General features: G+C 49.5%; 5 protein-coding genes across 5 annotated transcripts; 2 read left to right on the top strand and 3 right to left on the bottom strand.

Moving 5' to 3' along the window:
* Positions 1-85: 85 nt before the first annotated feature.
* On the bottom strand, positions 86-1,888 carry mrh4 (ATP-dependent RNA helicase MRH4; the record flags this gene model as incomplete). Its single annotated transcript, XM_022631845.1, has 1 exon — positions 86-1,888. The coding sequence occupies one exon, from the start codon at positions 1,886-1,888 to the stop codon at positions 86-88; it is 1,803 nt and encodes a 600-aa protein (XP_022488403.1).
* A 758-nt stretch (positions 1,889-2,646) lies between these two features.
* Positions 2,647-6,977, top strand: bud4 (uncharacterized protein; the record flags this gene model as incomplete). Its single annotated transcript, XM_022631731.1, has 4 exons — positions 2,647-2,736; positions 2,789-5,561; positions 5,618-6,315; positions 6,366-6,977. The coding sequence occupies 4 exons, from the start codon at positions 2,647-2,649 to the stop codon at positions 6,975-6,977; spliced, it is 4,173 nt and encodes a 1,390-aa protein (XP_022488383.1).
* Positions 6,978-10,494: 3,517 nt separating this feature from the next.
* Positions 10,495-11,434, top strand: PENARI_c009G09402 (uncharacterized protein; the record flags this gene model as incomplete). Its single annotated transcript, XM_022631987.1, has 2 exons — positions 10,495-10,850; positions 10,900-11,434. 2 exons carry the CDS (start codon positions 10,495-10,497, stop codon positions 11,432-11,434), a joined length of 891 nt encoding a protein of 296 aa, XP_022488338.1.
* A 223-nt stretch (positions 11,435-11,657) lies between these two features.
* On the bottom strand, positions 11,658-12,533 carry PENARI_c009G10427 (TMEM53 family protein; the record flags this gene model as incomplete). Its single annotated transcript, XM_022632022.1, has 1 exon — positions 11,658-12,533. One exon carries the CDS (start codon positions 12,531-12,533, stop codon positions 11,658-11,660), a length of 876 nt encoding a protein of 291 aa, XP_022488367.1.
* A 1,440-nt stretch (positions 12,534-13,973) lies between these two features.
* Positions 13,974-14,881, bottom strand: PENARI_c009G09719 (DUF202 domain-containing protein; the record flags this gene model as incomplete). Its single annotated transcript, XM_022632000.1, has 3 exons — positions 13,974-14,012; positions 14,088-14,404; positions 14,554-14,881. 3 exons carry the CDS (start codon positions 14,879-14,881, stop codon positions 13,974-13,976), a joined length of 684 nt encoding a protein of 227 aa, XP_022488436.1.
* Between the last annotated feature and the right edge of the window lie 222 nt (positions 14,882-15,103).

The following is a 15,103-nucleotide window of genomic DNA, read 5'->3' as shown; positions in this document are numbered from 1 at the left end:
AGTTCCCAAAAATCAAAACCTCAAATTAACGCCATCTATGATACAAAATTTATACAATGAGGTAGACATATATGCATATGTGGATCTAGATCAGCGCCTGTCCACGGTACATACCCTCGCGGACTTCGCGGACAACGTCCTTGCGGTCCTTCTTGCCTACCAAGACGACACCACGGCCACGCTTGCCCATACGGCCGAGACGACCCAGTCTGTGGATGAAGTCGATGGTTGTGTGGGGCACGTGGTAGAGGACTACTGTCTTGACGGCTAGGGTGTCGATACCACGGGAGGCGATGTCGGTGGTGACGAGAACCTTGGTGTCGGCAAGCTTGCGGATGGGTTCTTTGCGCTCAGGAAGTTCAAAGGGAATGCTCTTGGAGGCGCGGGCGTTCTTCTTTTGGAGCATGATCTCCTCGGCGGTTGGAGGGAGTTTCACCTCGGTGAACTCGGCGAGGGTTTCTTCTTGCTTTCGGGAGTCGGTGTCACGGGACAGAGAAACGGCATCGATACCCTTTGTTCGGAGGAAGTTGGCGACGTCGTCTGCTTCCTTGCGCTCGTTGACGAATACGATGATCTTCTTGATCTTCGGGTCCATGTATGCGTTGAGGGGTCCCCATGTCTCCGTTTGATCGGATCTCTCGCCTGCCTTTCCGATAGACCAGATGACATCGGCACAAGCGAGGTCTCGGTTGCCGCGGTACGGCTCCTTGTCGATGTCTACGACACCCAGCTGCACGCGACGAGGAATGGCGTGGAGGTTGGGAGTCGTCAGTCGTTTGATATCGGGGTAGCGCTTGCGCAACTGGTTGTCAAGACTGCGGGGAATGGTGGCCGAGCAAAGAATCAGTTTCTTGAGGGACGGAGTGACCTTGGAGATGATCTCGGTGGTTGTTGGGATGAAGGACTTGTCCATCAGAGAATCGGCTTCATCGAGAACGAGGTGAGTGACTCGGCTGAGGATATTGGGATTCGTTTTCGCAATAGAACCTAGGAGATGCGGGGTTGAAACAAGAATGTCGATGCCGTTTGGGTGGAGGATGGCGTTTGAAATCCGACGAGGGGTGAAGGTTGCTGCGATGGCACCGGAGCGGTACTTGACTGCGTGTGCCAATTCCTTGAGTTTGGCTCCGACCTGAGAAACCAGTTCAGAAGTTGGGACAAGAATGATGGCACGCGGACGAGCGGCATTCGTCATAGGCGGCTCCTCAGGCTCCAGATCGAATGACTTGTTCTTCATTCTCTCCTCTCGCTCCCGTGCCTTTTGCTCTTCAATGGCCTTGTCTTCCTCCTTCTCACGAGCCTCAGCACGCTTGACAGCATCGATGACTGGGAGCAAGTATGCAAGGGTTTTGCCTGAACCGGTCTCCGCTGCCAAAAGGTACTGGTCGTAAGGGTATTCTTCTTCATCCGTCTTCTTTGCGTGACGCCTTTTCCTAGGCTCTTCTTTAAGGAGCTCGGGGATCGCGAGCCGTTGGATCGGCGTAGGCTGGATATCGGAGAGACCAGGCAGAGCTTGAAGGAAGATCGATTGTCGCACTGCTGGGAGGAGAGGGAAGTGGTCGAAACTGTCCAGACTGGCAAGCTTGGCCTTGACGGCAGCACGCTTGCCGTAATTGATTGGTGACAGCATCGTTTGCATCTTCAACGCCTTATAAAGTGGGCTATCCTTCTTTTCCGCCTTGCCTTCCTCCCCTGAACGTTTAAGGGCCGCCTGGGATCGTGCTCGTGGAGTGTCCCGAATTCGTGCTTCAGTCTGATTCATCGAGGCAAAAGGTCCGGCGCGTGATCTTGAAGAACGGGGCTTGTCCGGTGGAGGCATAGATTGCCTAGAGACATTGGGAGATAGGGCCATACGGGCAGCCTTGCGACGTACTCGAACGGAGGCCATGCCTCGCGTTGCCTGCCATGATGTCGACACGATCGATGGGAAGAGGGTAGCTCTAGTTTGGCATGCGAAACATATCGAGTATGGTACTGGCAAAGGCATTGTTCCGAAACACTAGCAATGAAGTCGAAAATCCAAAGACTCAGTCGTGACGGAGAGGCCAGAAACTGTTCAGATGTTTTTTTTGCGATGATCCAAGGCGCTATCCCTGTCTGGGACTAGCGCAGATCACTGGCCTGACGTAATCCATATGAGTCAGCAGTTTCAGCTTGCTTGGGCCCAGCGGTTGCCCCAGCGACTGCCGCGACAACACTCTTTGCTTGGGGTAACAATCCACTTCAATAGAGTCAAACATATCAGGTTTCGCTTCTCTTCTTCACCTCTTTCTTTGTTTCTCTATTCCCTGGCTCTTTTGGCTCTTTGAGTTGACGTTTGTATCCCTTCGTTATACCTTTTTGGCCTTGACCCTTGTGGACGCTCAATTCGAGTTTGTTTTGGCCCTTTGAAGCAACATTCCTGTTACGATCGACACGACTTTACACTTTACCAGCAAATGCACCAGGGCTAACAACTCCCACGCGACTTCTGGTATCTATTAAGAAAGGTATGGTACCTGACCTGGTGCGATTCTGCCTTGTCCTTTGTCATCAGTCGCGAACCCACTCACCGATCTGGACGTAATGAGCAAGCACTGACACATCATAGACATCTGTCTTGGTATTCTATTACGATCACAACTCTGATATTCCCCCACTGTCACTATGGGTAACGGATCTGGCCAGCGGCCGCTTTCCGAAGTGAGTCCCATGGCCCAGAGGCGCAACTCGCCAAGCTGGAACCAAGTTACCAAGGTACTTTGCGATGTTGATGTCGCGTGTTTCAGCATTCTAACCATCATGATAGATGCCCAATGGTGAATCGCCTGCCTACGATGTCTCCTCTCTCAACAGCAAAGCCTCCCCGCGTCTGTTCTGGAAAGGCCGCGAGTCCCCATCGCCTTTCTCCAAGGGGGCCGAAAACAAAATGCCGTACGACCCAGAGGGATCTTATTTCCCGACCCGGCGCCCGTCGCTCGAGAATTTGAAGCGCGTCTCCAAGGTGAAGAACCATAGCATGTTGCTTGAAGGCGGCACAGAGTACGACCCAGCCTCGGTCGTTGTTCCCCAGAGGCCACTGGCACGCGAGCGGTCACCGCAGCACGACAGCCAAATGAATGTTGCCAAGTCCCAGTTCGACGACGAAGATGACTCCTATATCCCACGACCCCATTCTCCAAGCAAGGACCAAGCATCGCCAAGCAAATCATCGCTCTCCAAGGGCAGCCGATACGGCAAAGGATTTGATCCTCAAAATGATATCTGGTCCGAGTATGGCAGCGCAGGCCATCGACATGCCAAGAGTGTCACATTTGATCATGCTCCTCCTCAAATTAACGAATATGAAATGACGACACCCGACCCATCCTCAGTTGCTTCTGAATCCCGAGAAAATAGTTATGAGTCGGAGGAAGAGGAGGGCGACGTCAGCTTCGAGCATGAGTCTTCCATTGAGCGCGACGATAGTTTCGACGCTTCGCTAGAGGACATTGAGAAGACCCCTGTTGTGCTGCCCGAGGATTGGCGTTTCATGAGCCCTAGCACAGATGACGAGGGTGATGTGTTTACCGAGCATGTTGAGGGCCGCAACACGGAGGACCGACCAGGCTCCCGTGAGGGAGACTCATCCCACCACAAACGTGTTGAATCATTGGACTCTAATGGCGAGCGACGCCCCCTCCCACCTCTGCCATCAGTCAACCGCATGTCGGGTGCGCGACCCTCTTCGCCTGGCAAGTTAGGTGCCGCATTCGAACTGGGGAGTGCCGGCCAAAGAGTTCTTCCTGCACCTCCGGCCGCTGCCTCGTATAACAAGTCTGATATCGGGGGTTCCGTGTCCCTGGAGGACCGGCTCCGCCTTATGATGCTGCATGAGAAAGAAGACAAAAATGAGACCCATGAAGACCACGCAGAGAGTGTCGAGGAGACTGAGAAGAAGTTAGTGACAGCGCCGGAGCCTGCATCAAAAATTGATGATGCCGAGGAAGAGGAAGAGGAAGACCCCAAGAAGAACTTCTTCTCACCTCCCCGAATTTCGCGTGACTCGATCCTGAGAGACATGCGCAAGGGTGATAGCTACGACGACGACGACAGCTTTGATGAATCCTCTCAAATTGCTTCCAGCCCTCACCATTATGACCATTATGACCCTGATGTTCCTATTCCATCATTGGAAACCGATGATGACGACTCGAGCGTGATCATCAAGCAGGAGGAGAATGACGAAGACATGTACTCTATCACGGAATATTACCAGAACATGTCAGACAATAGCTTGTCTTCCCGTGACCAGCGAGCTAAGTACGACGAGGACAGCAACTACTCCCTCCGTTCCGCAGCAGAGGCCGCAGAACGCGCCCGAAACGACAACCACAGCCAGGGCTCTGGCCAAACAACCCCAACTGCCGAAGAGAAGGGCACTGCGGAACAAACTATCCATGTCAATGGGACAAAGGATGAGCAAGAACAAGATGCCTCATCCAAGGACCAGCATTTGGATATGACTTCAATTCGTCAGTCTCTCGGACGTCCTGTCACCCCTGAGATGCACGAAGACCAAGCTTCAGAGCCCTCCACTCCAGACTCCGTTATTCGTCACCCCATTGAAGACGACGAGGAATACGAGGAAGAGCCGGAAGAAGAGCAGCAGCCCGAAGAGGAACAGGAGGAGCATCAGGATGAAGTCGAGAGCTCCTCTGACGAGTCTGTGCCTGAACCGGTGGCCACAATCAGAGCCCCTGGCGCCGGCCTCAAGACCCGACCCTCATTGACCCCTGCGGATATGCAGTCAATGGCTGCCACTCGCCGCAAGATCAGTGGTCAACATATTCCCCCAGTGCCTCCACTCACCAAGCAGATTTCCCATGAGTCGGCTCCCTCCGATCATGAAAACAAGCAGACCGACTCGCCGCCTAAATTGGCCCTTCCCACCGACTTCAACCAACGACAAAGCAGTCTCATGAAGCTGGATATTCCGTTCAGTATTCAAGAAGAGAGCCTTGGCTCCGGACTGAACAAGGAGTTTGATCGTGTCATCGAGTCCCAAAAGGTTGCGTTCCACCTGGCTCTTTCCCCAATTCCCCGTTTTGCTCCTTCACCGGCAGCATCCCCCCCGGGTCCTGTTACCCGAGGAAATCGTTCCATCCCCGCTGACTCTTGTTTTCCCGTACAGCGAGGCTACCTCATGAGACAGAACACAAAAGTCATCATTGCTAGTAGCCGCAACGAGGAAGAACCCATGCCCTCTCCCGAACAGACTCCCCAGGACCCACGTGGTACAAGGTCTGCTGGATCCTCTCCACGCAAGCCTAGCCAACAAACTTGGACCACCGTCCCTTGGAACGGATCAGCGCGACGCTCAAGTATCAAGCCCGCCACTGGCATTCCGAAGAAGAAGCCTGTTCCTGGCGCTGGCCCAGTGCCTCCCCTCCCGGGACAGGCTAGTAATGTTCAAGACGCCCCTGCCACCATCGAAGAGAACGAGCCAGTTACCTCTGAGTTATTTGAAGATGGTGAAGAGCGTGGTCGTCTGTTCGTGAAGGTTGTAGGGCTCAAGTACTTGGACATGCCTCTTCCCCGTGGTAAGACTTTTATTGACACCCATAACGCAGGCCATTGTGACTAACCAGATCGACAGGTGAACGTTCATACTTCGCACTGACCTTGGATAACGGGCTACACTGTGTCACCACATCTTGGCTGGAGATGGGCAAGACGGCCCCAATCGGACAGGAGTTCGAGCTCATTGTGCAGAACGATCTGGAGTTCCAGTTGACTCTGCAGATGAAAATCGATGAAAACAAGTTCCAAACACCCGAGCCTGCGGCATCCCCATCGCGCCAAAAGGCCTCGGCCCTGAGTCGTGTGTTTGCCTCCCCTCGTCGTCGCAAGGAGCTTGACATGAAGCAGCAAATGCAGTCTCAGCAGCAGAAGGCCAAGGATGTCAATGCGCCTGTCTACGATCGCCTCCGCAACCTGGTTGCTCGTGATGGTAGCTTTGGCCGCGCCTATGTTGCCCTGAGCGACCACGAGCAGCAAGCCTTTGGCCGTCCCCACGTCGTTGACGTTGCGTGCTTCAACGAATGGGCCGTCGAAGATCAAATGAGTAGTGTCAAGAGCAAGAAGAGTGCGACTAGCGTAAATGCGCAGCGTCGACCACCGTACAAGATCGGCAAATTGGAAGTGCAGCTCCTTTTTGTGCCCAAGCCCAAGGGCAGCAAGGATGAGGACATGCCAAAGAGTATGAATGCTTGCATTCGTGAAATGCGAGACGCAGAGAGCGTTGCATCTCGGTCTTGGGAGGGATTCCTGTCCCAACAAGGTGGCGATTGCCCAGTAAGTCTTGCAAATGATCTCACCATTGAGTACCTACTAATCGACAACAGTTCTGGCGCCGTCGCTTCTTCAAGCTTCAGGGATCCAAATTGACAGCGTATCACGAAACGACGCGCCAGCCCAGAGCCACAATAAACCTTGCCAAGGCATCCAAGCTCATTGACGACCGGTCCTCACTTCTTCAGAAGGAGACTAGCACCAAAAATGGCGGTCGCCGGAAGTCTGCCTTCGCAGAGGAAGAAGACGGCTACATGTTTGTCGAAGAGGGTTTCCGGATTCGCTTTGGAAATGGTGAAGTGATTGACTTTTACGCCGATAGCGCTGCAGACAAGGAAGGTTGGCTCAGAGTCATGTCCGAGGCTGTCGGTAAGGGCTCTACCTCCGGAAATGGCGCAATCAAGCCCTGGGCCGATCTTGTGCTCAAGCGCGAGCGCAGCATGATGGCGAAACAAGAGACTTCCCGACCCAGCAGCGGCATTCCAGTAGCACCCTCGTCGCCTTCTCGGAATAGGAACAGTGCAATGATGGGTCCGCCTTCTTCAGCAGGATCTGGGGCGCCGGCGTCCCAGCCACCTCGCTCCAAACACAAGCACACATATTCCCAACCTGAAATGGGAGGTGCCGAGGCACGTCGACAGAAAACCCGCTCCCTCATGTTCTAATCCCTTGAACCTGAGTTGAGGTCAACGCAAGCCAACCGTTCACTTCTTCTGTCTATGATGTTGAGTTGCCACAATAACTATTCCCTTTTATTTACCTGCTGGATGTCTTCCATCGGCCTTTTTCCTTTTTCCTTTTCGTTCTGAGCTGCCTTATTCGCGATTTGATTTTCCATTCCTTTGCTTTTTTTCCTGGTATTGGTGTATGATGCGATCCTTTTTTTTGCTTTCCTTTCTCTGTCTGATTATTCTTTCTCAAGAATTGTTGCGAGCCCATTGGCAAAAGGCGTGTTTGCAGCGTGAGCAATATGGTAGCTGTACGATTCGAAGACCCCATCGCACAAATGATTCTTTCATGATTCTCGTCGTTGCCTGTTTTTTGCTGTACCTTAATGATACATACGCTTTTTCTTTCTTTCTTCAGTCCATAATTGCGTCTACAAATTTTGTTCAAACGTATCCATGAAGTCCATCTCCCTCTTATACAGTCGAGTCCGTTAACTTAAATGCTAGATACTCACAACATGTAGCACCAGTACTGCTAGCAGCCTGGGGATCTTTGAAATGTGACAGAAGATCATTGCAACGGGGTTGGCGATGTTCTGGCCGGCAATACTCAAACAATAATAGAACACACTCACTATGCCTCGTCTTTGTTGAAATTTGAATGGAGAATACGATGAATGATGCTAGTACGCTTGTAGGTCAAGGCCAACGAGGTGGTTTAAGTCTGATCTCTCCTTCATGAAGGAGAGATCCTATTTAATGTGAAGCATTTCCCCTGAACTATCCTATACATGGTAGGTTGAATGCTGATCATGAGCTTCATGCTTTGGCGAAGCGGGCATTTAATGCCTGGAGATGCCTGAGCAAGCCATGAATCTCAACAGTCTTCGATATACACTTATACACTTACGTCGGAGCACATCAATGTGTAGATTTACACAGTCCATAGGGCAGCGGACCTTAGGAGATGAAAGGGGAAGAGATATAGTCATAGGAAATAAGTTGAGTCCTTTCACACCCCTTTAGGTTATCGGATCAAGTTATTTCATGCAAAGAAAGTGCCGATCTTCACTATGTAGCTAAAACGTATCTAACACATCTGGATCCCAGTGTATAGCGCAAAAATATTGTATGAAGATTATTTTTAACTGCCCTGTGTGATGATACATATTTCCGTATTTGCTCTTTTTTCCATCCATTGGGTAGCAAATTCTCCTTCCTTGCGCTGCAATACGATTCAAATACACAGCTCAAAGCCCCGCGCGATAACTTCTCCGTCCTGCAGCCACTTAAGTGGCTTAGCACTCAAGCGAGCCAACCAGCTAATGCGAAGAAAGATGCATGATTGCGTCGGCCAGAGTACTGTCCCTCTGGAGGCATTATTAGCTTGCGTATTTCGGGCTGTGCACTATGGTTGGCAAAGCTAAAGTATTTTCTACAGAGCGATGTTCGTACCCGTAAGCAGTAGGTATTTTCCTCTTTCATCTTTCTGAGAGGTGTCGAACTCAATACATGACAGAGGTCGATAAGTTCGATGTTCGGTTTCGATTTAAATTTTAGTGGGAGGGAGCATCCAGTAGGCGATCTGAAATCTCTCCAACAGATCTTCGAAGCAGTTCAGTGTCATAAGCATCTGGCCAACAGAGAGAAATTCTCCATCTGGACGGACGTGCAGTGCTTGGATGGCGGCTCGCATGGGTCACGTACACTGAAACCAGTACTGAAGTGGGCTAGGTCTCAAGCTAACCGTATTTAGAGTGGCGAAGGTTGGACGAGTATGGCATGTAGGAACTTTTTATAGGTATGCAAAGACCTGTAGTAAACCCCGAGACTCAATTGAATAACTGATGACTCCTATCTCAAGCAATATAATTCGAATAATTTGTCGGTTCGTCATCTTGCCCTTTACCCGGCCACAGATTGCTTGTCTTGTATCCTATACTCTCATACAATATTAACTGGACCAGCTTTGCACGGCTCGGTTTGATTATGAAGGGGTACTCTCCAAAACTCTTCAAATGATAAGGTCATGCAAATAAACGTGTTTTCCTTCTCAACATGATCGGTCGACCAGAGTACTGGGCTCCGAGCTCCATGTGAACAATTTCCAACGCCCGTTGTGGATTCAACTCAACAAGATCGACGACCACATCAGTAATGTCGCAGGTAAAGACCGCGCTGAGCTTGGGGATCTGACGAAGAGCCTCACTATTATCAGTCAGAATGCAGACAGCCATATTAGCAATACTGGGGTTTCCATCATATCAGCCTCAGCTATTCGAGAAGCTCATTCCCGCCTTGTTTTATTGCTCCCTCACCACGACCCCTTTATACATCAGCGAGTGCTGATTCAATATCTTACGTTATATATTCCATGGAGAAGCCGAAATTTTGGTTCCTTGACTACAAGCTACAAAAAGACAGCACTTTGTCTCTTATCAATGGCCTTGCGCTTCAAATTGCCCTTGGCATAGAGGAAGACTCCAATCGATGCCAATCGATGCCAATCAATGAAGGTAATTTCTGTATTGGCAGTGGCATTATTTTCTGGCACCTTTACGGCAACATTAGTTGATGCTGGTGTATATGGGGATCCCGCGCAAAAGAAGGCATGGGTATTGTGGCTTATTAGTATAATCCCTATGATCTTGATTGTTATAATTTCATGGTGGCTATACCAGAATAGAAGGATCTAGATGTTATGAGGAAATTGAGGATGTGTTCGACATATAATGTTGAGCTGGACACGGGAATAGGAAGAATGAGTTCATTGAGAAGATTTACGGCTTTTTTCTTTCACTTTACATTTCTATCGCCCTCTTTTTTGCGTCGCTTCAGGGTCGATGTGCGCACCACTTACGTCCTCTAGTAGGATACAATACCTAGAGCCCAAAGGTACTTTGATCGTAGTAAAGACTGTCTGGAATATCTTAGCGTTAGGATTATAGAATCAGTTTAAAGATAGATGGCACACCGAATTTCATAATATTAACATGTGAAGTTCATAAGTTAAGAACAGTTCAAAAAGTGTGATCGAAATAGCCGTAAGTGCTTGCCACTTACCTTCCCCGAGCACCCTACCTAGTTTGTTAACGAGTGCCAAGCGGTAACCAACATAGAACCACCTCGCCAGAGAACTTGGAGAAAAAGAAATCTCTCATTTGATAATTAAAAAGTCACTGTTCTCATAAGGGGTGTTCTGTTGCGTCATCCTTACTGTCGAATGATATCCTGGAGAACGCGGGATTATAAATTGGATATGCAGGACACAGACAATTAATAATGCGACTGTATCACATGTACTTGTTATTGCTAGACTTGACATTCTTCGCAACAAAGCAGCGTATTTATCAGCATTTCTCCATGTCATACGAATATTGCGTGCTGTTTCTGACAAATGAAACTCACCCCGCAGGATGGCTTTACTATATAACGATCGAAACATCCTCAATTTCTCCGACAATAACATCGCGAATCTCTTCCAGATAAACTATTTGCATTTCAAACCACCGATATGGCTTCTGCAGCTGTTCAGCTCCCGGGTTCTCACGGTGTTTCGCTGGATGAAAAGCCTCAAATCCTTGTTGCTGAGAAACCTCACCATGTCCAGACTACACTCAACTTCCTGAAAGAAAATGAAGATGGCTCCCCTCCAGAACCAACATACGCCGATAGACCGGAGACCTACGATAGGCCTGTGACAACCCTATCAGCCACCATCCACGATATCAGCGGCCATGAATTGGACTACACGCTGGATGGCCATGGGTTCCAGCTCTACTACCACGAAAGTCAAGAGAAAGATTTCCAAGATGATGAAAAGATCAAGAGGGAGTATTACCCAGAGACGGAGCAACTACTAAAAGACGCGTGCGCAACCTATCTCGGCCTGAGTTTGAACTAAAACTGACCGGTATAGCACGGGTGCCTCTCGAATCTTCATCTTCGACCATACCATCCGTCGAGCATCAAATGACAAGGACAGAGTCGCAAAGCTCCGCGGTCCAGTTCAACGCGTCCACATCGACCAATCCTACTCTGCAGCCAAAAGCAGAGTCCCCTTCCATCTCCCAGAAGATGCACCTGAGCTCCTAAAGGGCCGGTATCAGATCATCAACGTTTGGCGTCCAATCAAGACTATACTGAAAGACCCCCTGGCGGTCGCTGATGCAAACTCAGTTCCAGACAGTGATCTAGTACCTGTTAAGTTGATATACCCTAATCGTGAGGGTGAGACGTACACTGTGAAGCCGGATCCTGATATCAAGTGGTACTACCGCTATGCTCAGACTCCGGATCTGGTCACTTTGATCAAGTGCTTTGATTCAAAGACGGATGGACGGGCTCGTCGTGTGCCACACACTGCCTTTGTTAACCCCGAGACAGAAAATGAGGCGGGTCGGGAGAGTATTGAGGTTCGGGCTTTGGTTTTCCATCCTGATGACCGCGATTGATTTGCATAGTGAACTTTAGGTTGTGGTCTTGTATTAAATTGACACCATGTGAGAGACGCCAGTTGTTTAGTAACACTCTTAATTAATTATTAAATTGATAAATTACTTTTGGGACTCTGCGAGCGTTCGTAAAATATTGACGCGAGGAGATGCCTCTAAGTATTATATATGGTCTAAGCTAAGAATACAATTGTTCCCGATGCAATGTCCAATGATCCAAAAATTATTTATCGGCGACCGCTTGTTTCCAAGCATTGGAAATCTTATTCCAGTACTGCTCAGGATGCAGTCTCATATGTCCGACATGCGGCGAACCTTCAAACATTTCCAAATCAACTGGCCAGCCCAAAGCTTTCACGCCAGCAACATTCTCCTCAAGATCCTTCCATCCAATAATTTCATCTTCTTTGGAATACAGATACAACCTGTGAGAATCGGTCGATGTGATACTTTTATCGGTCATAACCCGGTTCGCCCAAACGCCGGAGGGCTCTGACCCGCGCAGTCGTTCAAAAGCCCAGTTCGCCCAGAGGAAGATATACCACAGACCCTGTGTGATAATAGCGGGCCAGGGGAAGAATTTCGCTGTGCCGACGGCCATAGCGTGCGACCAACGACCAACCTGAGATGCGAAGTCCAAACTTCCAGGAGTGGAGTCACAAATCAAGAGCTTGTGGGGGAAGGTCTTGTCGGTGCCATGTCGTCGTTGATATCCGACAACAGCGGCTGCGGCGAAGATTGCGCCCGTATTGGACATGGCATGGATCAGGACGCGCTCCTCTTCACCGCCGCTTCCAGTTGGAGTAGGGAAAATAGTGTCGACTACTGGCATCATAGCTTCGATTCTTGCTTCTTCTTGCTGGTTTGAGGCTTGAAGAGTACCCGACAGGATCACAATAATGCGTGAAGATGGGAAGAGCTCATGGAAGCCATCGGAATACTTGGAGACGTGCTTTGGCATGCCATCGCCCCAGCCTGAGATGATAATTGTTGTTGGCTCGTCAGCAGGGACGGGCTTGCTTTTTTCGTTGCCATTGCGAAGGTACACCCGATCAGATATCGGGGTGAAGCCTGGGAATGGGATTGGCCGTGGAGACATTATGCCAGTATGGATTGTGGAGATGCTGGGGCTTGTGCAGGGTATCTCAATTTAGTACAGTGACAGGTGGTTGAATGCTTCCAGTGGGTGGCTCTTTCTAGTTATAAACCAACTCCTTCAAGGGAAAAAAATATCCATCGGTGGCCGGCCCGTTGTGGGAATTCGTCCGGGGAATCACATACAACATTGGCCGGCAAGCCATATGGTTGGGAACTGATCGATAACATGCGCCAATCTCTTCAAAGCAAGTGGATCGTTGGGAAGAATAAAATGGCCTTGGCGAATGAATTGTCGAGTCTTCACTTATGCAAATGGACCTCGGCATTTCGCGTGGTTTATTCATCAGATGCCTGAGGCACCAATATGTTGAACATTTACAAATAGTAAAGAGGAATATATTCACCAATGAACATTTCTATATATCAATTCTTGCCTGTAAACTTCAAATATATGTATTCCTATTAAGTGATCCAAGCCGTAAGAACAACCAATGTGCTCACCGCAGTCGATCTCCTTTTGAGATCTATAAACCATGCGTGAGTTTTCAGACATAAAACGCAAGAATGGGTAAAATTCAGAAGGACTTAGAACCAAGCAAAGGACCAGAACCAACATTTGAAAACCTCCAAATCCTAGTAGAAACAATCGAAGCCGAAACTGGACGGACTTTGGATTCCTAGTTTTCCGCACAGACTACAGTAACGAAGACCTCTGGGCCCAATTCCTCCAAAAATACAACGAAACCCTAGACGAGAGGATTAAAAATGCACCGGCCGAATCGGGATTATCCCACGTTGCGGAGTGTGTCTTTATGAATACTGTTGATGATGATTCGTTGGCGAATGAATCGGCTGAACGGGTGGCGTTTGCGTATCAGCTTTGTGCGGAGGATATAGAGGACGATGAGCCTGAGGATCGGCTGGTTGCTGGTCTTCAGGCGCACATGTGTCTTATGGTTGACGGGGAATGTATTCGGTCTGTTGTTGGGTCCGAATCTGGGGGTGGGGATGGGGTTCTTTTTGTTAAGGCTGTCGATGTTACGCTTGGGCTGGATGGGCTGGATGGGGGTTTGGATTATTCTGAGGTCTTTAGGGTTGCGATTCGGTCTTTGATTACGAAGTTTTATCCTGCGTTACTTGCGCGTGGTAAGACTGTGGACTTGATGCCGGCTGATGGTGGGGTTTGGGATGGGGTGCATGTTGCACCTTTTGATGCGGAAAAAGAAGCAAGGGAAATCGACAGGCTGTTGAGGTGATTACGCCGAAGGAGTGCATAGCTTGTCAGACATGTCCGTCATGGAAAGTTATAGATATCTTTGCAATGACACTATGATTAAATTGATATGAGTTGATGAAGTAACCGCCTGTATGCTTTTGATAATTCTTTGACTCGCTTTTGTGATGCCGGCATGACAATGTTAGAGTAGTCAGCGAACAGAAATCATAACCGCAATATTCGATTGAACAACGCCCCGGGTTGCTGGTCAATTTGGATTAGTATGATGACGGATAAGACTAATGTCGCAAGGATAATCTGAGATAACCACATTAGTACCGACTTGAACATGTAGGGTTCGATGACACCCACTATGAAGAGAAAGATTCCCACAGAGTTCATATCCCATCCACCAGCATGCACTTTACCACGGGAAATAGCATTTTGCTGTCTCCAGAATCGAAAAGCACCTACCAAGGTGACTAGAACAGCAACAAAGTGGCAAGCGACCGAGAGTGGAATGCCAACCGCGTGGAATGAGAGGCGATGGACGTCAGTGTTTGGCCGCTGTAGGCGGAACAGTTGGGCGATAAGCACACCCTGCATAGCGATAACAGTGGAAGTGCGAATATAGGCCAGAAATGTCCTTTCCAAAGCTTGGGGGGAGTCAGCGGTGTGTTCAATTCGTTGCAAGTCTCTCGGGAATGTGACAGATCTGGAAACGTCACATCAATGTCCATCATGGAATTGACATTAACTGTTTCCAGTTGGCCCAGAGAGTTACAATTAAAACGGTAATACTCACCAAAATGATCGCGATTGCTCTTTTGAGCTACTGTCAAGATGACATGTCGGCACCAGAACCGACAGATCCGGCTCCACGGGCCCTTGCCAGCTGCACGTTCTTGGGTACTAGTCCGAGAGGTAGTACGATGTGTAGTAGTTACACGATACTCCTCCCCAGATGAAGCCGAGGGGTTGGAGTAGTCTAACTCGTCGTCTTCGCGCGTTTGGAGGCGATGAAGCTCCAACGCCTCCCGATCGTCACTGTGAGCGGATGTCGGGCGGGAGTCGGTCAAGACAGCAATGGGCGGTTCTCCAGAAACTGGGCGGTTCGAGGAGCTTTCAGGCATGATGAACGGTGTAAGTAAGGTATTTATTGTCGCATTGCAAAAGAGATGTACGGTTTGTCTTGAGAAGTCCCGGTCAAGGGTGAAGGAGATTCTTGTTTTCCCCACGGATCGGCCCCAGCCGAACGTCAAACGCCCCGCTGTCATTCTGGGGTTGTCTTTCCAGTTTGGCCATGTCGTTTACCGATATAGCGTGGAATATTTGAATTAAATGAAAAGCAGGAT

Source organism: Penicillium arizonense (assembly GCF_001773325.1).
Source record: "Penicillium arizonense strain CBS 141311 chromosome Unknown PENARI_contig009, whole genome shotgun sequence".
Classification (NCBI taxonomy): Eukaryota; Fungi; Ascomycota; class Eurotiomycetes; order Eurotiales; family Aspergillaceae; genus Penicillium; species Penicillium arizonense.
The sequence above is the reverse complement of the archived record's forward strand: the minus strand, read 5'-3'. Positions and strand labels throughout refer to the sequence as shown.